This window comes from Colias croceus, chromosome 24 (assembly GCF_905220415.1).
Source record: "Colias croceus chromosome 24, ilColCroc2.1".
Classification (NCBI taxonomy): Eukaryota; Metazoa; Arthropoda; class Insecta; order Lepidoptera; family Pieridae; genus Colias; species Colias croceus.
In genome coordinates this window covers 4,715,191-4,743,183 of record NC_059560.1, presented here as the reverse complement: position 1 = coordinate 4,743,183, position 27,993 = coordinate 4,715,191, and the positions used below count along the sequence as shown (strand labels likewise).

Genomic DNA, 27,993 nt, shown 5'->3' with positions numbered 1-27,993 from the left:
TAAAAAAGCGTACAGATAATAAAATAATAATTAATGCAGATGTTTTAACTACAACAGCACTATTTGAGTCGTCTCTGGAATACGGGTCCTGATTGTAGGTAGGGTCAATAACCCTAGGTCTTATTATTTCCTTAAACACTAGTGCTGATTTTCTGGGTGTGCGGTCCGGTTCATATCGTCGAAGTCAACTTCGTAGAGACCGAAACGCATTCTACCTATAAAAATAGCATTTACTATAAGTTTTTTTTTATTCAGGATAGGGAAGCGCTTGACCACAATCTCGCCTAATGGAGAGCTAAGATGCGGTCTAAGATGGTACGCGCTTCCCTAGTAGGTACCGGTTTACTCTTCGCTTGAAGACCCCCATATTGTACTCGTCGGGGAACACAGATTCAGGAAGCGCGTTCCAGTCCCTTGCGGTTCGGATGAAGAATGTGGAATCGAACCGCTTAGTCCGGGTACATGGAACGTCCACCATATGGCGATGCCTAGAATCTGTGCGCCTCGACGATCGATAGAAGAAATAAAATATAAGTTGGCAAATAACAATTATTTTTAATAAAATCGCCTTCCTATTGTCAGAAGTAGACCAAATTAAATGTGATTGAAAATGGCCGTCTTATTCCCATCTATAAGTTCTTTTCATAGCACAAGTATATCATAAAAATACATTCAACAGGAGTCTTTCAGTCATATTATGTACGCACGTGTAATGAAAAATTGTGTTACTTAGCTACACATATATAAATAATAAATATAATAAAAATGTATGATCGTTATGAAGAAAATAATCCACGCGTAATAAATAATAAATCGATATAATATAATCTATACATGTATTTATTACCTAAAACCTAGTGAATAGAGTTTTGAAATAGATATTTCTTCGCTGCGAGAGTCAAGCCATTGGATACAGCATTCATGGACATATGAATAGTGTTGTACACGAGAATATTGTATGGAAGGTTCAATTATATTATACGAAAGGAGAAATAAATAGAGTATCATTTATGCTTTACAATTTTTATTCAATTTTCTTGTTCCATCTCGGGTCTTAAGTAGGTAGTAGATAAGATTATTTATAAGATAATAAATGTAGGTAATATGTTACAAAATGTCACAATAAACATTTAAGTTTAATAACTAGGTGTTATAAGATAAAATAAATACTTAATATAAGTCATGTAGCAAATTAAAATACTGTTTTAATTAATGATATAGCCGCCAAAAGAACAATGGAAGTTTTCTTGTTTATAGCTGAGCTAGCATAAGGATCTGGGTTGTAGTCCATGTCGATGGTCCTCGTTCGCACTATTTCTTTGAACACAAGTGCAGATTTACGGGGTCTTCTAGTTTTCTCTGGGTCATTTTCATCGATTTCGTAGAGGCCGAAACGGATACTGAAATAAAAAAGGCAAGCGTTAAAACATAACATAACAGATATGTAATTAATAATAGTATGGGTATACTATTTAGATAGATCGGTAAAGAAATGGTAACTTCATATATTTCACCAAACGAAATGCTTCATGAATTTTATAGCGCCTTCGCATTTAAAGGGATACAATGTAGAAGCATTATAATTTTGTGTAGCAAAAAGCTTTTGGGTCTTCAGAAAACTTTTGCTCTAAGAGAAAAATGGAAAAAGTTTAATCCAGAGCTAGTGCGCTTAGGGCTAGTAAGAAAGTGCGCGCACGTAGCGACGCAACTCCCCATAGAGTTGATGGGAGAGACAAATGAATAGTCGCGGAGACAAAAGTTACTCTTGCGCGCTAGCTCTTAGTGTAGTGAACTGTGAAACAGTATATAACAAAAGCGGTCCGCCCCGGCTTCGTAGTACCTACATGTTTACGTTTTTTTTCATAAGAACCATCCCCGTACTTCAAGGATTAGATTCCGCAGCGCTCGCGATGACAGAATTTTTATTAAGGAATTTTTTACACCTTGGGTTACATTATAGCATTTTTGGTAAGGGTCTCTAATTTTTTTTTGAAAATGGCTATGTTGCTCAGTGAAGATGCAGCTTTCTAATAGTGAAAGAATTTTTGAAATCGGTCCAGTAGTTTATGCGTGAAAACCATACATACATACATAACTACAAACCTTTCCTCTTTTTAATATTAGTATAGATAGTTTTTCTATTCAGTAGTTAGGTTTTGCTGTTACGGGCCGATTTCCTGCATCCTCATGGAAAAAGTTTCAAGCATTTGAATGATATTATAAAATATAAAATTAAACTAAAATGCCTTTATATGCCTATTCAAGTCATCTGTAACTCTTTAATAAGAAATTAATCTATAGCATATTCATTACCTGTAACCAAAAGTCCATTCGAAGTTGTCCATGAGACTCCACGCACAATATAATTTAACATTCACCCCGTCATCGATTGCATCTAGAACTGCAGTTAAATATTCTCTAAAATAACTAACTCTGCCTTCGTCGTTCAGTCCTGTGGTTGATGCAAAACCATTCTCTGTTATGTAAATGATTGGATTATTGTAATTATTCTTAATGTACACTAGGAGCTTGTGTAAGCCGGGACCGTATGTCTGAAAATGTAAATAAATTGTATGAGAAATAAATTGTAAAACCGGCATAGTCCCCGTTCCTGTAGGATTTCATAATAAAACCTATCCTATGTGTTAATCCAAGCCCTTTACACGTGTGCTAAATTTCATTGTAATCGGTTATGTAGTATTTGCATGAAAAAGTAACATACAGACATACAAATGTATACAAATGTATACATCTCACAAACTTTCGCAATTATAATATTATTAGTAGGATTAAAAAAATGAGCTAGGCGTGGCTACGCGCTACGTTACCTGCTACAGAGCGGTTTCGAGGAGCTATTTATCTACTTTAGTATTTTCTTGTTTATGTGGAATGGATGAATAATAATTACCTACACATTTATATTTCAAAACAATAGTTGTTCTACATACATATATTTTGTAGGTAGGTATTATTTTATTCACTATCCTACAATTTTACTTACTGCAATCCAAAAACTCGATGGCCACGAGGGATCCTTATAAAAGGCTAGTTGCGCGTCATCCAGCAAAGACGGCACTTCGTGCATGTTAACTACTGACGCGTTTCTATACACATAATTACTCGAATAGTGGTTGATTGATAGGAAATCTCCTGTTCCCCTTATGTAGTCAATTTGTTCTTGAGAGAAACTGCGTAGGCGAGACTCTGGGAGACCTTGCCTCGCGCTCGCTTCAGCAATAAGATCAATAAATCGCTGTGGGTAGTTCCCGGTTTCTGAGTAAATAGGGTGGGCGAACTGGCCGAGCTGAAAGGAAAATTTATGGTGAAACATTTTAATAATAAGCTTTGAAAGCGAAATACGTCCTACGTACCAAGATTAAATACTGTTTAAGAGGCTGACAAGACCCAATTTTGTTTCCAGTAACGCTCTCGTTTACTCCCATACAATTGGACAAAATAAAATATCCGAAGAAAATCTGCGTTACATTTTTATATAGTTATAGTTATTAATTTTAATCAAAAGACTCTAAAAGCTTTACAAGATAATTCTGCCCAATTGGAAGCCTTATGTTGTGTTATAACATGGAAACTCCGAAACCGAGAAATCTTAAAGACATCATAGAAACGGACGGAACTAAAACTCAGGACGGAACCTTGACGGAAGGGATAATTATTTTGTATCACTTGTATTCTTAGTTTGTGTTATATTTTAATATTATGTGTGTATGTTAATAAGCAAAAGATGATCATATGCAATTGATTTAGCAGTTCAAGAGTAATTAACTAATTATATGTATAAAATATAAATATGTTTAACTATAAATTTTATATTTTACAGATGAAAAAGTTACGAGATTGTGTTGGAGAGAGATTGTGGTTTTGAGCCAAATTTTCAACTAGTTACGCTATTTTAAACTGTTAAATTTAAAAAAAATTCCAATATTTTTTTTCGTTATTGGATCGTATTTATTTTATTTGTACTCATTTATTGTATAATTTTATTATCCTAGAAGTTCAGAAAGAAATTAATCGAATATTAATGCAATAATTTAGGCTGAATAAATGCAGACAACAGTACACTTTTTAACCGACTTCAAAAAAAAAGGAGGAGGTTATCAATTCGGCCGGTATGTTTTTTTTATGTATGTACACCGATTACTCCGAGGTTTCTGAACCGATTTACGTGATTCTTTTTTTGTTCGATGCGATGTTCGATAGGTTTGAAGTTGGTGCCAAACACTAAGCACTCAGTATTAAGCCCGTGCACCGACATCAAATAGCACATCGAAATAATAATTATGTAGTAACTAGCGGTCCGCCCCGGCTTCGCCCGTGGTACATATTCACGTTTTATCTACATAAGAACCATCCTCGAACTTCAAGAAATATTATAAAAAAAGAATTAACGAAATCGGTTAAGCCGTTCTCAAGTTATGCGCTTACCAACACATTTTTATATTATAAGCTTAATAATATCAAATCTATTTTATTTTTTACTTTTGCGTTTTTGAAGTCGGTTGTTTTTAACGTAGTTATTTTTATTTAATATTTATTTAATATGAGGCTTAAGCGACATCATTTTCATTGCCGAAGACGGGACTATAAATTAGTTTATCGATAAATACCTACAAATGTCCAGACTACGTCTACTGATAATATGATAATTTACTATCATAAAAGGTAAGTAATTATTGTAAATTTTTATCTCAACAACAAATAAGAGTTATCATTTTTTATCTTATTAATTGAAATTGTTTTATCTTTTATTAGCTTTCCGCCCGCAGCTTCGCACGCTAAATTTAAAATTAAAACCTTTCTATAGAATCACAATAAATCTAAAAAAAAAACCGTATCAAAATCCGTTTTCAAGATAGATAGATACAGACATTAGAAAAGGCGCAGGAAGCAACTATGCCTTCTTCTATCTAGTGATAAATACAAAAAAAAATAGGTTAACTCTAGTTTTACTGCTTAGAAAGTATATACATAGTTAGGTCATAGGTTAATAATTAAAATTCGACAAAGAACTTACATGAAACATCATGCAGTCTTCAGTCGCTTGTATATCTTCCGGTGAATTGCTGCTCGGCATACTCATTTCAGAGTCCAAAGCAAGACCTATCTTACCACCTTGATGAGCGAATTCATTTTTGTAAATATGGTACGCTCTCGCATGAGCTAGCAGTATATGACGCCCGCATTCATAGTATTTGACACCAGGAGACTTGATCCTAGGAGCGTGGAGGCCAATAGCGTAACCCAGATTGCAATGAACAGAAGGCTCATTGATTGTCAGCCAATGTTTGACTCTGTCTCCGAAATTTTGGAACAGGACTCGCGCATAGTCGCCAAACCAGTCCACGATGTCTTCAGTCAACCAACCGCCCTGTTCATTCAAATTTTGAGGCAATTCCCAATGGTATATGGTTAAAAATGGCGTGATGTTGTTGGCAAGCAGGCGATCGATCAGGGTGTTGTAATAAGCGATTCCTTCAGGGTTGATGTAGTCTGCGCGACCGAATGGCAGTATTCTAGGCCAGGATACGGAAAATCTGTATACATTGGCGCCTAACTCTTTCAGGATGGCGATGTCTTTTTCGTAGAAATAGTATGAATTGGCAGCAACGTCGCCGTTTGTTCCGTCAATTATATGGTCAGGGTCGGTGCGTACTAAGTGATCCCACATTGACCAGCCTTTGCCTAAAATAGTGAAGAAAGTTTATGAGACCCAAATAAGTAAATGATAATGTAGGTGATATTAATATGTTGATGCTTCATAAGATAGCTTCAAATAGATACATGATGGTTCAAGTGTTTTAAATTAATTTGAAGATTGAGTTTATTATATCAAGATTATATCCTTTAAAAGGGTTTTTTCGCTATACAATTGTACCTACAACACTGTGAGATAATTACTTATCTTTACGTGTGGAGCTCGGGGACTGCCGCGGTAAGGCTATTGCATGCTATGCCTTCAAGCCACACCTCCGCCCGTCGGAGTGGGGAGCGTGAGGTTTTTTCGTTACGGAATTTCTCGATTCGATCCCCGCGCTCAAGGCCCGCGATAGAAGCTATGCAATAGCTTAATAAAGCTGAAGAAATTGTTTGTTTGTTTGTTTATATGTTTGGACGCGCTAATCTCAGTAGTTATACTGGTCCGATTTGAACAATTCTTTCGGTGTTAGATAGCCCAATTATCGAGGAAGGCATTATCATTACGCTAAGACCAACAGGAGCGCGGCTAGTATGTATTTTATATATGAATGCATGTTTAAGTATTTACCTCCATCATTCCATGCTCCTTCAATTTGGTAGGATGAAGTAGCAGCTCCAAAGAGGAAATCATCTGGAAATTTCCTCAAGGACTTCTGCGTAACATTTCTAGCAACATTCTTCAAAATATCTGCCTGTATCGCTGATAAAAGGCTGAAAAGAGTTTGATAGTTTCACATTGTAATTTCGTTCTTAATTTTGAGAGATTTTTAGGGCATTCATCACCTGTGGTGTTTTATTGTAATAATTTTTCTAAACATCACTGCTAATAATATGTTTAAAGACGGATTCCCACGGCCTGACTTCTCACAGATTAGACCGCGCCAGGCCAGACCAATGATAGTGATGACGCCCGTTGGATCCATTGGAAGTCGGTAAGTTCAGAGGCGCGGCGCGACTGTGCCTGTCGCGGCCTGTATGGGCGCGTCTTCGTATGAACATAATTTACAAAACTAAGTACATTCCCACAAAATATTTAGCCAAATCGGTTCAGTCGTTCTTGAGTTTAAATAGTGTTGGAATGACCGTCAACAGGCCACACCAGGCCGACACACATGCCGTGGGATTTGGGAATGCTCAGTACAGATCGCGACAACAGGCGGCGTTGCAGTAGGCGCGGCCTGTCGCATAGCGGGCCTGTCGCAGAAAATTTCTACTTTTATTTTAATATTGTGAAAATGAGTCTCTGCGTGACATTTTTAGGTTTCGCATACGACGTAAAAAACTAAAAAGCTGGTAAGTAATTATTGTATAATTTTTTTAGCTGTTGAATATATTTTTTTAATTTATAAAATTTTAAGTATTTAATTGCCGTTGGAATTGGAAATTTGACTTCAATCAAAATTTTCAACAAGTTTTACGCCACTTCATACTTAAAAATTTTCTGTTTTCATTCTAGTTAACAATGTAATTTAATAAAAATGTCTTAAAAGATTGTAGTAAAAAATATTCGCATGTGGGTGCTTTCGTATATGGTATGGTTTCGTATATGGTCCCCACAATGGTCCCTCTATTGGTATACTAAGCGCGAAGGGACTTGTAGTCTTGCATACACTGATCACGAAAAAATACATATAGGTAAGGTACCTACATCAAAATTGCATCAAAAAAAAAATTTTTCTCTAGTTTCACGTAGCCGGTATATATACCGCTTCGCTAATGTCAGCATTTTGTCAATGAAAACATAATCTTAAACGAGCTGGTACCAAAGTTGGGCGGGTTGCTTGTTATGGTTTTACACATAGAGTTGTAAGAACACATCTATTTGAAAAAAAAATTGCGTCTAGAATTTTATAAGTATTTTTTACGTACTCAGCGTATGCAAAACAATAGCCTCCTTTGAGCTTAGTATACCAACAGTGGGACACCCTGTATATTGTTCATTACATAATATCACAATTGTTACATATTTACTTGATCACTAGCTTAAATATTAAAACACACATAAAATATAATACGAGAATAACAATACCTCAATATTATAAATATCTCCTTTATTGAGAACATGATTGCAACACAACTAGCCTCAGTGAGTAATTCTCGCCGTATTTATAAGTATGTATAACGTTTGTAAAATCCGATCATCAGAAATAATCTATATTACTTACATCTTGATGAAAAAATGTTTATCTACAGGGTGTTTATTTATTTCCTGGTGGTAATACTACAACACAGTATAAAACAAAGTCGCTTTCTCTGTCGCTTTGTATCCTTACTAAGCAACGGATTTTGATGCGGTTTTTATAATAGATATAGTGATTCAAGAAGAAGGTTTTAGTATATAATTTATGAGGGGTCAGACAAAGCGGGCGAAGCTGCGGACGGTGAGCTAGTTTAATATAAAAATAATATAGATAGAAGGATTTGTTTTACTTTGTAAATCCCTACCTATCCATTTGGTTGATGTGTGAATGTTAGTAAGCGAGGTTAAAGGAGCAGCAATTCTTTACGATATTTATTGATTAGATGATTAGATGGCTACAAGTGTTTACTTATATTTTATAATGACAATTATTGAAAGAATATTTCGTTCATATTTGAAAAAAAAAAATGGAATTACTGACAAATTACCTGTAACACTACGAAAACAGTAACTACGACTTAAAATCATGACCACCAGACACTTTGATTGTTCTACAATAATAAAAAATAACATTGATATAGTACTTAGCTACACAGTTAAACAGTGGTCTAGGTAGATATTGGTCCATGTGACAGAATACACTGAATGCATAACGTGGTTCAAAGAGCGCTTCAAAACCTTTTACATATGATTTTGATACAGACTTATTCTCAGTAATGGATGGATTCGTCATCCAAACTTCATCATATATCTATACTAGCTTACCGTCTGCGGCTTCGCCCGCTAGTCTAAAACCTAATAAATTATATACTAAACCCTTCCTCTTGAATCACTCTATCTAATAAAAAAACCGCATCCAAATCCGTTGCGTACTTTTAAAGATTTAAGCATACAAAGGGACATAGGGACAGAGAAAGCGACTTTCATTTATTGTATGTTGTGATGAAAATATATAAGGCGCATCGTATGCTTTAAGAACATACTGTATATTTATATCTTTAGTAAGTCTTTTTGAAAACTAGATAACTTATCTGTACATGTCGGAGAATTTAAATAACTCTTCACAATTAATTATAATTAGTAGATATGTGAAATAATCTATACTATATATCTATATGTACTAATATTATAAAGCTGAAGTTTGTTTGTTTGTTGGTTTGAACGCGCTTATCTCGGGAACTACTGGTCCGATTTGAAAAATTCTTTCGGTGTTAGATAGCTCATTTACCGAGGAAGGCTATCATCACGCTACGACCAACAGGAGTGGAGCCACGGGGGTGAAACCGGAGAAACGGAAACCGGAGCAGCTAGTTACAATATAAGGGATCCCAATGTCTTGAACAAAAACTTTTAGAAATAAGGGATTTTTTAAAGTTTTTAGGCGGCCACCTGAACGCACCCACCAATATTAAATGCTCAAACTGGTTACTGTTCTGTATATTAATCGAGTAAATCCCAAAATTACCTCTTGGGCTTCCCTACCACAGTTAAAATAATACTAATCGTCAAATTTAATAACAGTACCCCTTCTATTCCGACGATTAGAGACTACATTATCTATAAAAGTATTGATTCTTAGATCTTGTCGAAGTCCATGGGCGTTTTCAATAAATTTATGATCCTCTTTTTTTTGTATAAAAAAAAAAAAAGAGTTTCGGCACGCGAAAGCGAAAGCTTGAAAGCGACCTATGTTTTTATACAGTCGTTAAGTGTACATATGCGATTATTCCGTAACTATGTATTACAGATATCAAAAAACTATAAACTGATATTGAAAGTACTATACCTAATGAGAATATTGATTTCTCATTTTATTTATAAAAATTAAAAAAGTATTCTTGTAATTTGATCTAAATAGCATAAATGTGAAATGTATAATACACCCAAACAGATGTACCTACGTATTTTTAATCACATTCACTTATTGGTCTGTAGGTAATTCTCATTGAGGCAAATTGAGATAGCCATAACAATCGATTATATGAAGAAAACAATATAACACAAATATATTCTGATTAGAGCTTAAAACATTGGGGAATTTTAATTATTACCTAAGATAATGCGTATAGGTTGGCTGATTAAGAAAAATACTAATACTTTTTCTTGTTAATTATAAATAATCTTTTCAAATACAGATTATTTGAAAAGATTTACGATTGATAGTAGATTCTATGAATTTCTATTTATATATGGAAATGACGTCTATCATCAATCATCATATGTATTATCAAAGTATTGTTATCAAACTCGGCTTGACCGATTTTTATGAATTTTGATGAAATGAAATCTGCATGATGTTACGTTAAATTGACTGCAGCGCCCTCTAGAAAAAAAAAACGTCGTGTGGAGCTTCCTTAGCATATTTCAAATTAAGTTTCAAATATGTAAAAAACCTTGAACACATAACCACACCCCGGACACTCCATACAAAATTATCGTTTTGACAGTCACACTGTAGAGACTGCAAATGTGTGTGTTAACGCTTTATGGTTGGCACATTTGTGACTAGCGTAAAAAAAATTCACGTTTTTCTGATGAAATACATCCGTAAACAGCACAATATCTAACCATTTTCTATGAAAAACGATAATCACAAATCCAAAATAATAAAATTACTTTATGTCAATTTGATTAATGTTGTCAATCTTCGTTGGGTATCGTCCTTGCAGAAAAATACGGACCATTTTTAGGCTGATCGTGCGGGGTGAGGTAAGTGTTTAATTTTGGCGGGAGGCGGAGAGTGTCCGTTCTGTAGCGTTTAGCTACCTACTATTATGTATTCTGTGACATAACTCCAAAACAAGTTAATTAAAAATAGTTTAAAGACTAAATCCCGACTAAGGAGTATCTATTTTCCGAGTGACATATTATAATATTTTTTTTTTTTGCATTGATACTTTGTTTGTATTTTTGCACTATCCCATAATCTTCTTGCATTTCCTCTCCCGCCAGGTTGCCTGGTAGAGATTGCTGTTTAGCAATAAGGCCGCCTTTTGGGCAATTTATGCTTTTGTATTACTACTTCCTTTTGTATACTATTGTTTGATCATATTTTGCACAATAAAGAATTATAAATAAATAAAATAAATAAAAATCTTCTATATAAATTATTGCTCAAGTATACCTACTCGTACCGATAAACTGTGTCTACCAAATAAATGACTTGCTTAAAATACCTACATATAAATTGTTAGACGTAACTTTTGATTTAATATCTTTGTGGATTAATAGTTGTATGTGGTTGTATATACAGGGTTACTTGTAAAACACCAGCAACCTCGATGGACAAGATATACTAATATCATAAGTAACAACATTTTGTTGTAGAAATCGTAACATTTGTCAAACAAAAGTCGTAACATTTGTCAAACAAAAGTCGTAACTTTTGATAATTTGTAACGATTTTATTTTCATACAAAAATAAATATTCATTTAATTTTCCGTTTGAATAACTCTACGCGCATCCCAAAAATTACGTAAATAAGAAGCGAACGAGATACTCCAGTCGGTCAAGACAATCAATTCACAATAATTCCAAAAGTTTTCAAACTTCGGTCAAGTGAATGGTACATTGGGGCGACAATAAATCTCATTTTGCAACCTTGTCCGCAGTCCGGAACTGCAATTAAATTATTTTTTGCTGTATGGTCGTGAGAAAAATTCCAAAAGTTCTGCAAACTTGGGGAAGTTTTCGATATAATATTTCATATCACGTATTAAATTTGCAACCAATCTCAGTGTACGGAACATCTTTTGATATTGAATATTAATGTTTTTTTTATTTATTAAACTGAATGAGGTTGCAAATTTGTAAATGCATCAGAATATATGTTTTCGAAGTTTGCAACCAAGTTCCAAAACTTTTGTAATTATTCCGAGACCACCTTACTCGAAAAAATGACCACGAATCCATACTAATATTATAAATGCGAAAGTAACTCTGCAAACTCTTAATTGCAATTTTAACAATGTTCCGTACACTTAGATTGGATGCAAATTTGAAATATGAAATATTATATCGAAAACTTTCCCAAGTTTGCAGAACTTTTGGAATTTTTTTCACGATCATACAGCAAAAAAATAATTTGAATTCAACGCGTGAACGGATGGACCGATTTCGATAAATCTTTTTTTATTATATTCCTTGAAGTACGAGGATGGTTCTTATGTAGAGAATAAAATATATAAATATCTACGGGCGAAGCCGGGACGGACCGCTAGTTAACAATATAATAATTAATAATATGTAAAAATAATGAACAACTTATCATAATTCTAATCGTTATTACATCTAATCTGAATTCAGCAGTATTACAAGATTATGCGATTTTTGTATAATCGAACCGGTTTGGACTAACACTCGATTAACGTTGCTACGATAGTATTAAAAAGAAACAAGTTTCAAAAGCAGTTGGTCATAATAGATAATATACGATTATAGTTTATCATTTGTTTTGCTGCGAGTTACAAAACAATCGACGCAGACATTATTTTTATTATTATCTATTTTTTACTTTGCATTTAAAAATGCTACTAAAATTTGTACCTTTATTAAAAATAGAAACCAAAAGATCATAAGGCGGGATTCAAAACCGCTTCCTTCGACCTACCATATGTAGAAGAAATCCGATTGCTGTATGTCACGATAGATATATTTTTCTATTCTCTCAGTTTTTGACGCGACAACGTCTAATTCGATAGAGCCGCCTGCACGCACGAAAAAACATGACTCATAATTTAAATTATTAATTGCATTCCGTGCTATAAGACAAAATAACACGCAAAATATTCACTTACAAAAAGCCAGGTGTCTCGTTTCATCCAAAACGGGTCAGGATACGTGCCAACGTGAGCATCATAGGAATCGATGGGAAGGAACTTGGAAGGTTCTCTTATGAGAAATTGAGAATCATTCATAAACACAAATTTACTCGTATAATGGTTCAACGCAAGCAAATCAGCAGTTTCTGTTAATATACTTAGTTGATTTGTTCTTGCGTGAATGGCCGGAGATAAGATTCGGAGGGCCCTTGGTTCGCACTAGTGCCGTCGAAAAAATCTATACTAATATTATAAAGCTGAAGAGTTTGTTTGTTTGAACGCGCTAATCTCGGGCCCATTTATCGAGGAAGGTTAGCTATATATCATCACGCTACCACCAACAAGAGTGGAGCCACGGGGGTGAAACCGCGCGGAGCAGCTAGTATTTAATAATGAACGAGATAAATATCACAGTTGAGACTTGAGTTCAATGTATTTTTGAATAACTAAAATATGGATCAATTATTATCGTCTATCAAATTCACTGAAAATATAATGCAAAATTAATCCATACTAATATTATAAATGCGAAAGTAACTCTGTCTGTCTGTCTGTTACTCAATCACGCCTTAACTACTGAACCAATTTGAATGAAATTTTGTATAGAGATATTTTGATACCCTTACTTCTTTGAGCGCAAGTATTTTATGCTAAATTTTCTGTGCTAAAAAATCAAATGTAAATGATTCAATAAGAAAATAAGAAATATATTAGGATTCTTTTTATGTAAGTACGCACAACTGCTACATCACGTAAATAAGTGTTACTACATTACAGTTATAATTCTAACCAATTTGACAAAACTTTATGTAATGCTGAAATCTCCTAAAAAATTAAAGGTAACGTGGACGAGTATTTAAATTATATAAATTGTTATGTAACTATTATTTGTTGAAAATTCTTAAATCAATAAACAAATTACCTATGTTTACATCTAGTATAATTAATTGGTACTCATACAAAGAGATTTTAAGACCTATTTTTTTTCTTACAGGGAGACTAAAGTCTCCGCTTGGCAGACAGGAAAACCAATCATCTATTAAGGTGATTAGTAAAAAACCCTCAAGGATTATATTATCTAAAATTATATAATGAAACAAAACAAATGTTTCATACCCTACTAGCAAAGAGAGATGTTATTTTCGAGCAAAGGTACATCGCCGTTTGCATGTATACGCAGAGCGCTTGGCCACGCCCACCGCTCATGTACGTACGCACGCACGCACACAACGCCACTCGGTTCCTACTCTGGATCCTGTCTCGTGACTCTACGGCCGCGCCATTGTTGTGAGCGGTCGGTGTTTGTTGACAAGTTATGTACAATGTATGTATATATAATGCATATATATAATGTATGTTAAGTGAAGCGGGTATCGAAACAAAAATCAAATTTCCGATTTCGATCATTTTTTTAGTAGTTAATAATTAATAAAGGATTAAAAAATATATATAAGGATAGATAGGTAATTGAATATCACTTCATAGTATATACGCTTTCTATCCCCTCAATAAATGACATTCCTTAGATCTTTAAAAGTTAAAACTAAACAAATTATTTTGATGGCTTTCTTTAAAACATTGTTTTTCTCTAAAAGTTCTCTACTTAGTGGAAGAAGCTGCACTCTGACGCTAGTATTTCATAATTCCGTTGTCTATTTATTTTAAAGACTGCTGTTTTTTAAGTAGACATGCGAAATCGTGAATACCTCATGTTAACTGAAATCTTCAAACAGCAAAATCAGAGTTTGAAATTGTAAAAATTTTGTCTTAAGACTGCATTTTATCATGTAGATTTAGAGGATATTTATAGCTATAGGTACTTATGTCATACTTAAATTCAACTGAAGTTTGAAAACTTTTATGCCAGCTTCACGTAAAATGCCCCTTAAATATCATTTCATCGTTTTTAAGCTATTGCATAGCTTCTATCGCGGGCCTTGAGCGCGGGGACCGAATCAAGAAATTCCGTAACGAAAAAACCTCACGCTCCCCACTCCGACGGGCGGAGGTGTGGCTTGAAGGCATAGCATGCAATAGCTTTACCGCGGCAGTCCCCGAGTGCCACACGTCGTTTTTTTTATCTGATATAATATATCTTGAAGAATTCTATTTTTAAGCTCAAAATGGTCCCGGTAAATTATTATAGCGCAATTTGATAAAGATAAACTCAGATAAATGACAAAATTTATTGATAAAATAACCTTACATTACTTACATTTGTTTTACATGCAAATTAAAATGCACTATATGTTTTTATTGCTACACATTCAATTGTTTACAATTGTGTTATATAATTCGATATTTAATTTGATTACTAATGACAGTCTAATTCCCGTATGGATACAATTACAAATTGCTTCTGAAAGTTGATTAAAAATGTGTATAATGTCGTTTATTTCTTATCTGTGACGTCATTAATGACGTCATTTCCTGTCAATAACATTTTATATATTTTTTCTTAATTAGCTTAAACATTTTAAATGGCAACCCTATTAGACTGTCAAAGTTGGAAGTGTTGCCTGTTATAAGGCATTTTTAAAGGCTACTATATCCACTGAGAGACGGATAGACTGACAGACTGACAGACTGACTGTCTGATTCACTGCCTGACTAAACTAGTTCGCTTTCTGGAAGTATTCCTTGCTCTCCTTAGGATTAGGTTTGATTGTATCCGCGTTGCTATCTGGGTTCCAGTTAGCGGGGCACACTGAAAAAGAAGGTTTATTTAAATTAAATATATGGAACTTAAGAAACTCAGGGGAGGATTCATCTATTTTATCTTAATATATAAATCTTAGTTGAAATAACTGAAAATTAACGCCTACAAATAATCAAATACGCTATCAAGGATTATTATCCAAATACAATCCAATACTTAGTGACGTTCAGTCAAGACGTTGAACGTTTATTTATTTATTGGTAAAATATTACATTAGGGCCGGTTGCAGAGCTTCACCGACCATCAGTGCGTACGTCAGTCGCGCTTGTCATAATATGTATGGAAATACGCGTGCGTATGGTCTATCTATGAACGGTTTTATGAATTTCCATACATATGACAAGCGCGACTGACGTACGCACTGATTGTCGGTGAAGTTCTGCAACCGGCCTAACATTTTTGACACGCTTTCATTAGCTTCACCTGTACATTTGTATGTAGCCGACACCTTAAGACTCGATTTTGACCCACTTTAAATGGACAGATTTAACTTAGAACTTTGTACCATGATCAAGGATCGGTGACAATACAAAAAAAAATTATGTGTGTTATTATATAAAAAAATGGCTTTATGAGTTTAGTTTTCAAAATAACAACACACAGCAGTTGAATCTAATAGGTATTTGTTATATTTTAAATTTTAATGCTAAATATAAATATTTACTTTTACAACATTACTTCGTAGTTCGTGCAACAAAATTACGCAGGCAATAATAATCGTAATAATTTAATGTGCTTAATTAAATTAATTCTATTATAATACTAGCGGTCCGCCCCGGCTTCGCCCGTGGTACATATTCACGTTTTCTCTACATAAGAACCATCCTCGAACTTCAAGGAATATTATAAAAAAAGAATTAACGAAATCGGTTAAGCCGTTCTCAAGTTATGCGCTTACCAACACAATTTGGGATTCATTTTTATATTATAGATACGAGTCGAGGGTCTGGCGTTGTGCTCGCGTATTTTGAAATCGCGTGTTACTTGTGTTACCTACGTCGCGATGTATTGGTGCCTAGTATTTATTAGCGCGCGAATGAATTCTCACAAAACATTTCCCGACGAATTGGATTCTTCTGGACAGGGTCTAAGATGAACGACGAATATTTGACATAGGTACATACAGATGAATGATGTACTGACTCTAGTCAATGTTGCGTAAATGACTCTACTAAATAGTAGTCATTTTAATACGCAACATTTGACAGTTCAACAAAATTCAACAACATAACCTAGTAACGACGCCATAGAATAATATGTTATTTCTTTTTATTAGAACTGCACATTTGCTTAACTTTTTCCAATTACGATTACATATTTATAATAAGATTGGCAGAAACAATAAAATTTTACTAATAGACATTTTTAACATAATAAACAATTTCTGATTTAAAGAACTGACGTCGCTACAATATTGTGTCAATAAACCTTCTTTCTTTTAAAATAGCAGAGACGTTACTCAAAAAATCTAAATCTGATATCTAGAATCGAATACATTGATTACTTACTTGTGAATAAACCACAAATTAATGCATAAATGCGTTGTGTTTATAATAAAGCAGAATTTTATTTATTGTTCTTTCAATAACTACATAATCTTTTATATAAAAATGAATCGCAAAATGTGTTCGTAAGCGCATAACTCGAGAACGGCTGAACCGATTTCGATAATTCTTTTTTTATTATATTCCTTGAAGTACGACGAAGCGTTCCACGGGCGAAGCCGGGGCGGACCGCTAGTATGTAGTATAAAACAAAGTCGCTCTCTCTGTCCCTATGTCCCTTTGTATGCTTAAATCTTTAAAACTAAGCAACGGATTTTGATGTGTTTTTTTTAATAGATATAGTGATTCAAGAGGAAGGTTTTAGTATATAATTTATTAGGTTTTAGACAAAGCAAGCGCAGCCGCGGGCGGTAAGCTAGTTATCCATAAAGTAAATCTGAATAAACGTATGTACAATTATTTTAATTATTTATTTAATTATGTAGATATTTGTTTTATTTTGCTCCTTGAATTTACACAGGGATTCGCCTCATGAATTTTAAAATTGCCATAATATGTTTCAAGTCAGAATCGATTAATTCACTTTAATCGATGTTTTTAGGCAGTATCTCCTTACGAAAATAAAATTGATAGACGTCAAATTTTGCTTATTAAATTGGCTCAACTATGATAGTCTTTAAAGAGCTTGTCTTTATAGGTTAAAATAATTACGAAACAAAAGTCCTACTTCTCACCTATATTATTAATGCGAAAGTTTGTGAGGATAGATGAATGGATGGATGTATATTTGTTATTCTTTCACTAAAAAACAACTGAACCTATTATTATGTAGCTGCAGACCCAGAATAAGACATAGGCTACTTATTACTCCGGAAATCCCACAGGAACGACAACTATGCGGGTTTTTCTTTGAAAACGCGCGGGCGGAAAGCTAGTTATTTATAATATCAATAATATCAGTTAAAGATAAACTATTGATAAAACACAACACGTGCCTTTACAGTATGTTTATCTAATAATAAAAATTGTTTATAGCTTTGTATTTTGATGTAAATAACAGTATAGTATTTATTGATGTTTTTAGTGACCAAGGAATTATATTTATTTATCTATACTATTATAAAGAGGTTTGGGTTGTGTTAATCTCTAGATTTAATGAACTGATTTAGAAAATATAGTTTGGAAAATCCAAAAGTGCACGCCTCATAATCTCATCCTTTACAATAAAATTGATTATTTATAAAGAGTACACTATAAAAATAAAAAAGAAATAAAATAAAACAGTTGGAAAAGTAAAGAAAGTGGTACCGTAATAATTGAGCTATTTTTCTTGTGGCCCCATCTAGATGTGAAACTGCGCAGGTTTAAGGGACTGACTACCAACTTATTTTTTTAAACCTTGGCTTATAGTATAAAGAATCGAGTTTATAATGGTGAATTTTGAGTACACTATAAATATAAAAAAAAAATAAAGAATATATTAGTTATATAGATATACTAAAATTATGGAGAACAGTCGATATTTTTTTTTTGTTTATTTAATAACAATTAAACCACATCGAATCAGACCCTGAAAAATGAAAGGGTTCTATTCCTGAGCATACTCAAGCGTAAGAGAAAAAAAAAGACTCGATTAGTAAAGTATTTCGGTCGCTATCGTGTTAACAAGAAAATCCTCCGCACATACAGACACACGGACGTCCAAGACAGAACTTTTTTAAACTGTTTTTTAACTAGTTTAAATAACAAAAATGACATCAAAAATATCATGAATGTTAAAAATAGTGTTTTTTCTTAATATGTGTGTGTATGTATTATCTTACAAGTGCAATGTATGATACATAAAGACATTTTAAGTTTGAAAAATCAGATGTTTTGCGCGAAGTGACAGTAGTACCCACCTCAACGCTTCGCTTATGAGGCGTGCAATTCTTTAACTAATATAAATAATTTCCAATGGGACTGGCCACAATTAATAATGATTTGTGGCCAACAACCCGGGCGAAGCCTAAGCAGCTGGTTATAGCAGCAGCGTGTCTTTTAAAAGCATTTCATATGAAAACGTAGGTACCTACGCAGAAAATATTCACCGACAACTTTAACTCAAACTTACGAAGACACTCCGACCAGCTTATCTTAAAAATTAATTACTATTTTAAGTTCGTTACTTTTAGAAATGGATAACTTTAGAACTACTAGAATTGCTTAGCCTAGAACCGCATCGTTTTCAAAATACCAGAATTGTATAAAATTTAAATGGGATTACAAAGTCTTCCGTATATTTTCTTTCATAGCTTTCAAATCATCAAAATATCGACACTCATAAAAAATCATCACTTTTTCAAACAATCTTCTCAATTCCAATTTTTAACGGATCTTTCAGATTTTTCAGTTAGTTTCTTGACTTTATAAGTAATTAACAGCTTTGGAAGATTGTCTTTTCAGTCTTTAAGATAATTATATAATTGTTATCGGCAAATGAAATAATCTGTAGGTTGTTTATGGCAGTTATATATAATCTTATCATTAAATTCATTATATATTTATAATATAATTGATTTATTACTTTAAGACCATTTATTTATATTGTCATTGTTTTATACTAGGTGTCCTTGATGACCTTATTATGACTAAACCACCTTTAAATCCTTCTATTTAGCGAAAACCGCATTAAAATGCGATGAGCATTTTTGAGCCTATCCGAAATAGACAAAACGTTCTATTTAATTGAATTTTATTTATTTTTATCTTCCAAAACGGCACACTAACACACACACGATTAGACTTCAAAGTATGATGGGATAATCGAATTATCGTGAGCGAAACAGAGACAATTGAAGCAAATTGTGTCTTTCATACTTCGATATTTCTCTCGGAGCACTAATAGCTTAATTTCCTAAATCTTTTGTTTTCTATCAACTAGCATTCGGTAGTAGTAGTATTCGAGTAGTAAAATGTAGCCGCGTGCGGCGCCCGACGAACGCATGACGAGGGATTGACGCGACGTTGCCGTTACACATAACGAGCGAGCGGCTAATGCGACGTTGACGTTTTGCATGATGAGCGGCTGACGCGACGTTGCCGCACCGCACGAGGTTGACGCGACGTTGCCGTTATACATAACAAGCGAGCGGCTAATGCGACGTTGCCGTTTTGTTTTTGTAATGTTTAAGTTTTGTTTTGCTAAATTGGTGCTTAATGCTTATGTACCTGTTTGTGTATAATCAATGTTTTCTAATCATAATTTTACAAAATCCATAATACAGGGTGTCTCAAAAGAAAGTTTATATTTTGTGGATGAATAAAAAAAAAAGTAAGCGGTGTATTGAAAAAATGTTTATTAATTATTAAAGTGCATAATATGGGAATTTATTTCTTAAAAATAATATCGTCCAAATGCAGCCCATTGCGTTCACGGCACTCATTTAATCGAACACTAAAATTACAGTATTTATGATATTGGGGTATTTTAAATCTAAAGTGTATGCCAAAAAACCAACTTCTCTAGTGCATTTAAAAGAAAATATCCGACACGAAATGGCAGCCATCACTGTGTCTACCTGCCGAGCTGTCATAAATAATTTTAGTGTTCGATTAAATGAGTGCCGTGAACGCAATGGACTGCATTTGGACGATATTATTTTTAAGAAATAAATTCCCATATTATGCACTTTAATAATTAATAAACATTTTTTCAATACACCACTTACTTTTTTTTTATTCATCCACAAAATATAAACTTTCTTTTGAGACACCCTGTATAATCAACAAAATTACCTTCTCCATGTTTATCAGCAAACTGGAAAGCTTTCACCAATCTCAATGTTTCCTCAACGGAACGTCCTACTGGCAGGTCATTGACCGACATGTGTCGCAAGATACCATTCCTATCAATGATGAATAGGCCTGGAATATAGAGAAAATATGTTATACATAACAAATTATAGACGCTTTACTTATCGAAAATTGTATGAAAGTCACTGGTATGACTTTTCTACAGTCTACTAAACCACAGCTTCGCAAATGGGGACAAACTAAATTCCCAAGATGTTTCAGTGTAATAAAAAGTAGCGTATGTGGCTCTCTAGCCTCCATGTTCACTATTAAAATTAAATTATTATACAGGATAAAAACATATTTCAGACACTTTTGCGTTACTAATATCAGCCCCCCTAGCCAAGTGGCTTTCTGTTAGCGTAGCGTTCAATAGAATAGATTACTTATCTACAGCTTACGTCAATCTCATACATTCGTAGTCTATTCTATTGAACGCTACGCTAACAGAAAGCCACTTGGCTAGGGGGGCAGGAAAGAAAGTATTATATTATTAGCGCCATCTATCGAAAGTTCTTGAAATTTACAAATCCTCAATGTTTTTAATTTTTTTTTAAATAGAGAAAATTGCTGGCAAGATCACGAGTAACCGAGGCTTGGCATCGCAATAGCAGAAAGACGCTGTTTCGTATCCCACTGCTTAAGCGAATTTTTTCTGTTCTCCAAAAAAAAAAAAACATTTATAAAGCATTTGAATGCTTAGTATAAAATCTTTATATTATGATTTAAAATAATAATAAATTATAATTTACTATTGGTTGACATAATTTGAGTTGATTTATAGCATAAAAACAATTTAATTTTGACTTTATTTTTGCAACGACAGCAAAATACTATACTGCGAACTGTCAGCAATGCCCCTGGTTTACTACTAATGCTGAAATTCATAGCCACACTAACATATTATGTTCCATAAAAGATGAAATTAATACGCATACAAAGTCTTATGTTGCCAGACTGGAGAGACATCCTAACAAACTAGCTAGCCAACTGATAAAAAAGTCCTACCACAATCGTCTGAAAAGAAAAGATATAATCTAGCTTTATTACTTGAAGAGAAGTTGTCCTCACTGGAGGGCTCGCTCTACATGCCAAACCTTGCCTGACAACACATCCGCTTATAGCGAAAACCGCTGATTGCAGATAAAATGAGAGAAAAAAAATATTTTTTCACATCAGTGAGTCGCAATTAAGGCAAGTTGAACTAAATACTTTTCACACATACACTATATGTATAGTTTTGTTTTATTATAATTTTCAATGTACCTATTATATATTCTCCTTCTTCTTATTTACATGACAAACTTAAAAATATATTCTTTTTAATAGTAGTTAGTAGTACATCTGGAAAAAGAAACTATATGGAATGATTATTACCTCTTAATGCAAATCCATCTTCCAATAAAACATCATAGTCCTGTGAGATTTTCTTCTTGTAATCGGCCAGTAGAGGAATATCCAATTTGCCAAGACCTCCATCCTAGTAAGAAAATAAGATTAAATAGTTAATAACATTACATTCCTTTGCATATATGATAATAAATAGACTAAAATGTTAGAATGAAGAATGTAAGAATCCATACTAATATTATAAATGCGAAAGTAACTCTGTCTGTCTGTCTGTCTGTTACTCAATCCCGCCTAAACTACAGAACCAATTGGCATTAAATTTGGTATGGAGATATTTTGATACCCGAGAAAGGACATAGGCTACCTTTTATTGCGAAATATGTACCACGGGCGAAGCCGGGGCGGACCTCTAGTTTACTAATAAGTATTAAGATTATTGCAAATAAGTTTTTCTCTTAAATAGCTAATATAAAAATATAATAACAGTTATTCTATTATTATGCTGCAACAAAGTTGTATCAAAATCGGTTCTGCAGTTTAGTCATGATAGAATTTACCTACATCTTTTCATCCTAACTTCCAAACAAAAAATTAATATTAAAATAAATATACATACTTTCCTGGGTGTATTGACCCAGGCAAGATGGCTGAATTCAGAGTCTGTTGAAACACCAATCACTTGACAGTCAATGCTTGCAAAATCTTTTGATCTGTCACTGTATGCAATAAGCTCTGTAGGGCAGACAAAGGTGCTGAAATTTTAGAAATAATAATTATTAACTGGACTTGCCAATATACTATTCCAGTTTTATAAAAAAAATAGATGTAAATGGTCTGCTCTCTGTTTTTATGAAAGCTTAGAAAACTATGCCATGGATTTCAATGCAGTCTTTCAAAACAGAGAGCATGTGGAAGTTTTAGTAGGTATACAATTTGTTTTAGACTAAGCTGGTGAAGTCACTGGTGGAAAGAATATACTCACAAATCTAATGGGTAGAAGACGAGTACAACATATTTTCCAGAGAAATCTGCTAGTTTCAATTGATTGAATTCTCCATTTACTACAGCTGTGGCGGCAAAATCAGGTGCAGGCTTCTGTACCCTTGGGACGAATGCTGCACTAGCTGAAATTGTAAATAAGTTGGTTATTAGTCAAAATTAGTTTTTAGCCCATATGAAGTCAGGAATACAATTTTGTGAGCATTATGTAGTTTGCATATGAAAGATGAAGCGATGGAAAATGCTTTAGGTGGTAAAATGGAGAAATATTATAAGAATAAGAACAGAGAGAAAAGCTGTAGATACAGATAGAATAAGAAGTACAGAACAAGTAAAATTTCTACTGGTAGGTAGTTCAAGTTATGTAAAGTAAGTCTGATATTAAATTAACTGAGTTTTTAACATGATCATACTTCTAATTTTCTATAATTACATGTATTCCAGGAAGTATATAATTCATTGGATTCTTTCGCCTGACTCAAGATGTACGAAAGTTAAATTTTATTCAATCAATTAAATTATGCTAAAGTTCAGGAGGTCATTCGAATAATTATGAATTCCAAATTGTATGAATTATGTAATACCTATCTACTTACTTGTGGAAAAACTATTTTTTGTTATGGATACGGCCGGTGTGAGAACCTAAAAGAAAACAATATTGTTACATAAAGTTCAAGTTATGTTACTAACAGTATAATGATAAACAGCTGTATTACTTACTCGTCGAATACATTGCTTAACAAAGAAGGACATTTTTTCAATGTTAAGAAATTAAAATAAAAGTTAAATGGAATTCTCTGGTAGGTACCTAATTCAATGAAATGAACTTCGAAACCTGATAATGTCAAAATTAAACTTCAAAGTCAGTATTTTGCTGTCTGAATGACGTTGACAACTGTGTCAACTGTCATAATAACAAAAATAGGCTGCCATAGCAAAAATTAAAAAATTATAATATTATCTCCGACGTTTATAGTATAATATATAACGTTTTGTAAACAGCGGCCAATTTTATTAACGTTAGTCAAAACCGGCAACCAGCAGTTGTATAACGAGTGTCACATTACCCATGTGCAGTAGTCTCCTTCACATTTCATTGGGTAATTAGTTACTTAGATCATGCTTAGATCATTATGTACCTAAGGTAATTAATGTAAAGAAAAACAAAATGGAAACGGGGAACAGCTGTTAACAATCGGAGATGATAAAATATAACATTGTAATATTGTACAAGTATTGTACCTACTTATTGGGTTATGAATAAATAACTTATTAGTAACGATTAATTGGTCAGTCTAAATCTGTGGTCTAAATATTATGATTTATTGTTGATTAAGGAAAGCTGGCATCTTCACAGTACTCACACTTATGCAATTTTATTATAGAGTATGTTCAAAAATAAATGCGATTCTAGTTTAAGTGTAGACTTGAATTGTAAAATGGTGCAGATATAGGTGTAAATAATATGAAAGTTCTCTAACTAATTAATACAGTAATAAATCCCTATTTCATTGTATCGTAATTTCATTAACATCAAATCGCTTTTAATGTGATTTAGTCCGTTTTAAACCCCTGTCCAAACTTGCTATTTACTAAAACAACAAACAACGCCTAGTTTACATAATATTCAACCATTTTACTAATTAGCTAACGTTTCGCTGTTTGAAATGCACTAAATTAAACTCTAAACAGCACTAACATAACCAAACTCATTACATTTGCGCCTGTGAATGAACTCGCCCGAAATTACGGATAAGTTAATGTTTTGGTTATTTCTTGTTAGTAGATAGGTATTTGATGCTTAATTTTATACGAAAGAAAGAAAAATTCTGTGCTCGTTTTAATAAAGTTTAACATGGCACGGAAACACTATATCCACCAAACAGAACGAAAACAGATGTTTTATCGAAGGAGAAAAAAAAATTACCAAAATAAAATTGCCTCTTTTAAGTACTCTGAAGTCCGATTGATATATTATTATCATGTACAACAATCAATGTGTAATAAAATATAGAAAGAGACAAGTTTACAGAACATCTTATTTATCTTCAATAACAATTTCTTGCTATTTAAATTAACGAACTTAACCGAATCGCGAATCTTATTTATTCACTCGTTCTGATTGCGAGGAAGGCATGAAGAGTTATCGAAAGGTTTAAACAAAGTTTAATGAATAACTGTCAAAACTTTGTTCCACCCGACGTTTATCAAATTGCCTGTGCTTATCAAAGTAGGTACTTCTGATTTTGCTAAAGCAGAACTACACTGAACTTACTAATACTGAACTAATACATAACTTCTGGCTTTCATTGAGAATATTAATTGATTGCATTCAATTTTCTCTATAAAATAGCCTAGGTACCTATGCTTAATTAACAGAATGTTAGGATAAGACTTAATATAAAAAAAAATAGTTATTAGAAACTTATAACATTCAAAATATAATATGCCCATTTTAGCGTTGAGTCGTAGAGTAGGTATTATTAAAATTAAACGACACGTAGCAGCATAATGTCAAATAAACACTGTTTCGTGTTGTTTCGCTTGGAATTGTTTTTGCGCAAATATTATGTACTTTAGATTTAATTATTCAAATGTAATCCTAGTGATGCATTACGGCCGGTGTAATGTTGGGTAATACCTCTATAATAATGCAGTGCCTTATTATTTGTTCATCTAATAATGTGATGTGTGTAAACATATAATACCTACTACTGCTAACTATTTTATAACAATGTTTCTTTATCTAATGTTCACACAAGTCGCATTTATAGCATGTACCTAAAGGAAAGGAAGTAATTTTAGTTGATAATATTTAATTTTGTTTGAAAAAAAAAAACAAGAATACCGTTTAGTTTACAGCATACATCTTTCAAAATTTAACAAATGGAAAAAAATACAAAGAAAATCCACGTTGAAAAACTTTAAACGCTGCTCAGTCTTTGGATTTCAAACTTTGGATTTCAAATCTCTTTGACATCTGACATTAGATTAGAGCGCTGAAAAAATGACAGGTGTCCAGAGTCGTAATATTTCCCGCTATTCTTTTATTACCGTCGCCAAGGCTTTGTAATTTTTGAACCATTCAAGCACTATTCTCCTAATTGAATTTGAACTTTTAATAAAAAAAAGATTGTGTATGGAGCATATCATGCAATGGCAAACAATTTTAAAATTATTAAAACTTCGAGATGAAGACTATATTACAATTATTGTAAGTATAGGTACCTTCCTAATCATTGCTAATCAGACACGTTTCTGAAAGAAAAAAAACCTAGTTGAAAAAACATGATATTTTGTATAAATTTTTGATAATGTGATAATAATAATTATAATGATTAATAAATCAATCATTGAATAACATTTATACCTTTTTAATGAAACTGGTTGCAAAGTTTAAATATTTTACAAATTGCGTTCAGAAACTGAAAAGTGTATTGAACGGCCTTTTGAACGTCAAACATAAATTGTAGGTACTAGCAGCATGCCTCCAATTTGGAGTGATCAGTCGGGTGTGAAGGGTAAAGGTGGATGTACATTTATACTGTCTTTGACTTGATTGACACTGGATTGATCTGGCTATGCTGTTCTTCTGTAATCGTAAAATATGTAAAAATTATACGTATAAAAACATTAGACGTACGTTCTTCTGGTTGGTTCATAAATTATATGCATTACAATTTTTGTTATTTTTGGCTATGTTTTTGTTTTAAAGAAAATTTATACCAGTATAAGATCTTAGAAAATATGTATTCTACAAATTTTAGCACTGAAATTTTGGTTTATGTTACGTTTATGAATAAATATGGATAAGTACCTAGAAACTTGAGGGTAGTCGTGATTTATTTTTAAAGTTAAGCGTATTATCACAGATTATTAGATATTAATAGAGTGAATAATTGTGAATAAATTAAAAATAATAAGAACAATCGATAATAAAATGAAAATACACCCTTATTCGAACAGAATGAATTACTTTGTTCATTCAAATGTAACGAAAAAATTGAAAATGTCACATGAAATTATCTACGTCATATTACTGGTTTCAACTTCGACACAAGAATACATTTATTTTTATTGCATTTATTAGAAATTCCTTCGAACTGAAATCAGTGATTCATATTTTAAGAAAATTAGAAAAAATAAAGAATAAATAGGTATAGGATTTAAGTGTGAATGAACTGAAAATTAGACAAATCGTACAAAAATAAATAAAATAGTAAAATTAAAATTTATTGATGTTCGTACTTAGGTATGTTTATCGAAGTTACGCTATTTTATAGATAAGTATTCTTATGCTTTGTAATAAATATAGCGTTGCTTAAAATTTATAAAAGATGCACATTTTTACAACAGTTCAATAAAACAGATAGGTACTCAAAAGATAACGAACCATTTTCATACTACCGAACTTACTACGAACAACTTATATCTGTATAAAAAAGTATATTAAATTCATGAAATGTAGTAAAATGAATATTAAATAGTACGTAATATTAAGACCAAGAAATATCTATACATAAAATAGTGGTCAATTTCATAATATAACGCTTAAATATTTCTGCAGACAGATACAAACAAAATCGAACTATGTATTTGTAAGCCTAACGAATCTATTGACGTTAGGTGATTACACTGGCAACCCAAACCGAACATTCTACCCTTGATTCTACCCAAATCGTTAGCAAGGCTATTCAACTATTTTGATAAAAAATAACAAATAAAAAGGTCAAGCCGTTTTGGTAAAGTTTGGTTACTCTGTGACGAAATAATTTTATGTATGTATAGGTTGACTATCCCTATAAAAATTATTGGTTACTCTATATTCTATAAGGTAAGTATTTGAAATACATGAATAGATGGACCCCTTAGGACCCTTTAAAAATTATTCTATTGAATTTACCAATCTA

At 32.8% G+C, this 27,993-nt stretch overlaps 2 protein-coding genes across 2 annotated transcripts; both read right to left on the bottom strand.

Annotated features, from left to right (window-relative positions):
• Positions 1–1,047: 1,047 nt before the first annotated feature.
• On the bottom strand, positions 1,048–6,638 carry LOC123702640 (myrosinase 1-like). Its single transcript, XM_045650402.1, has 6 exons — positions 6,577–6,638; positions 6,284–6,426; positions 5,033–5,700; positions 3,002–3,304; positions 2,314–2,552; positions 1,048–1,400 (listed from the first exon to the last, which is right to left on the bottom strand). Exons 1-6 carry the CDS (start codon positions 6,636–6,638, stop codon positions 1,193–1,195), a joined length of 1,623 nt encoding a protein of 540 aa, XP_045506358.1. The 3' UTR covers positions 1,048–1,192.
• An 8,262-nt stretch (positions 6,639–14,900) lies between these two features.
• On the bottom strand, positions 14,901–23,938 carry LOC123702857 (peroxiredoxin-2-like). Its single transcript, XM_045650680.1, has 7 exons — positions 23,804–23,938; positions 23,680–23,725; positions 23,067–23,208; positions 22,701–22,836; positions 22,112–22,214; positions 20,678–20,806; positions 14,901–15,383 (listed from the first exon to the last, which is right to left on the bottom strand). The coding sequence occupies exons 1-7, from the start codon at positions 23,834–23,836 to the stop codon at positions 15,292–15,294; spliced, it is 681 nt and encodes a 226-aa protein (XP_045506636.1). The 5' UTR covers positions 23,837–23,938; the 3' UTR covers positions 14,901–15,291.
• Positions 23,939–27,993: the final 4,055 nt, after the last annotated feature.

Excerpts from the sequence above, each read along its gene's own strand:
- LOC123702640 (XM_045650402.1), bottom strand. The coding sequence starts at position 6,638 with ATGGATCCAACGGGCGTCATCACTATCATTGGTCTGGCCTGGCGCGGT. Across the intron at positions 5,701-6,283 it reads AGGAGCATGGAATGATGGAG|GCAAAGGCTGGTCAATGTGG; the intron begins GTAAATACTTAA and ends TCACTATTTTAG. Across the intron at positions 3,305-5,032 it reads AAGACTGCATGATGTTTCAT|CTCGGCCAGTTCGCCCACCC; the intron begins GTAAGTTCTTTG and ends TTTTCCTTTCAG.
- LOC123702857 (XM_045650680.1), bottom strand. The coding sequence starts at position 23,836 with ATGTCCTTCTTTGTTAAGCAATGTATTCGACGA. Across the intron at positions 22,837-23,066 it reads GTCTTCTACCCATTAGATTT|CACCTTTGTCTGCCCTACAG; the intron begins GTGAGTATATTC and ends CTAAAATTTCAG. Across the intron at positions 20,807-22,111 it reads AGATGGATTTGCATTAAGAG|GCCTATTCATCATTGATAGG; the intron begins GTAATAATCATT and ends TCTATATTCCAG.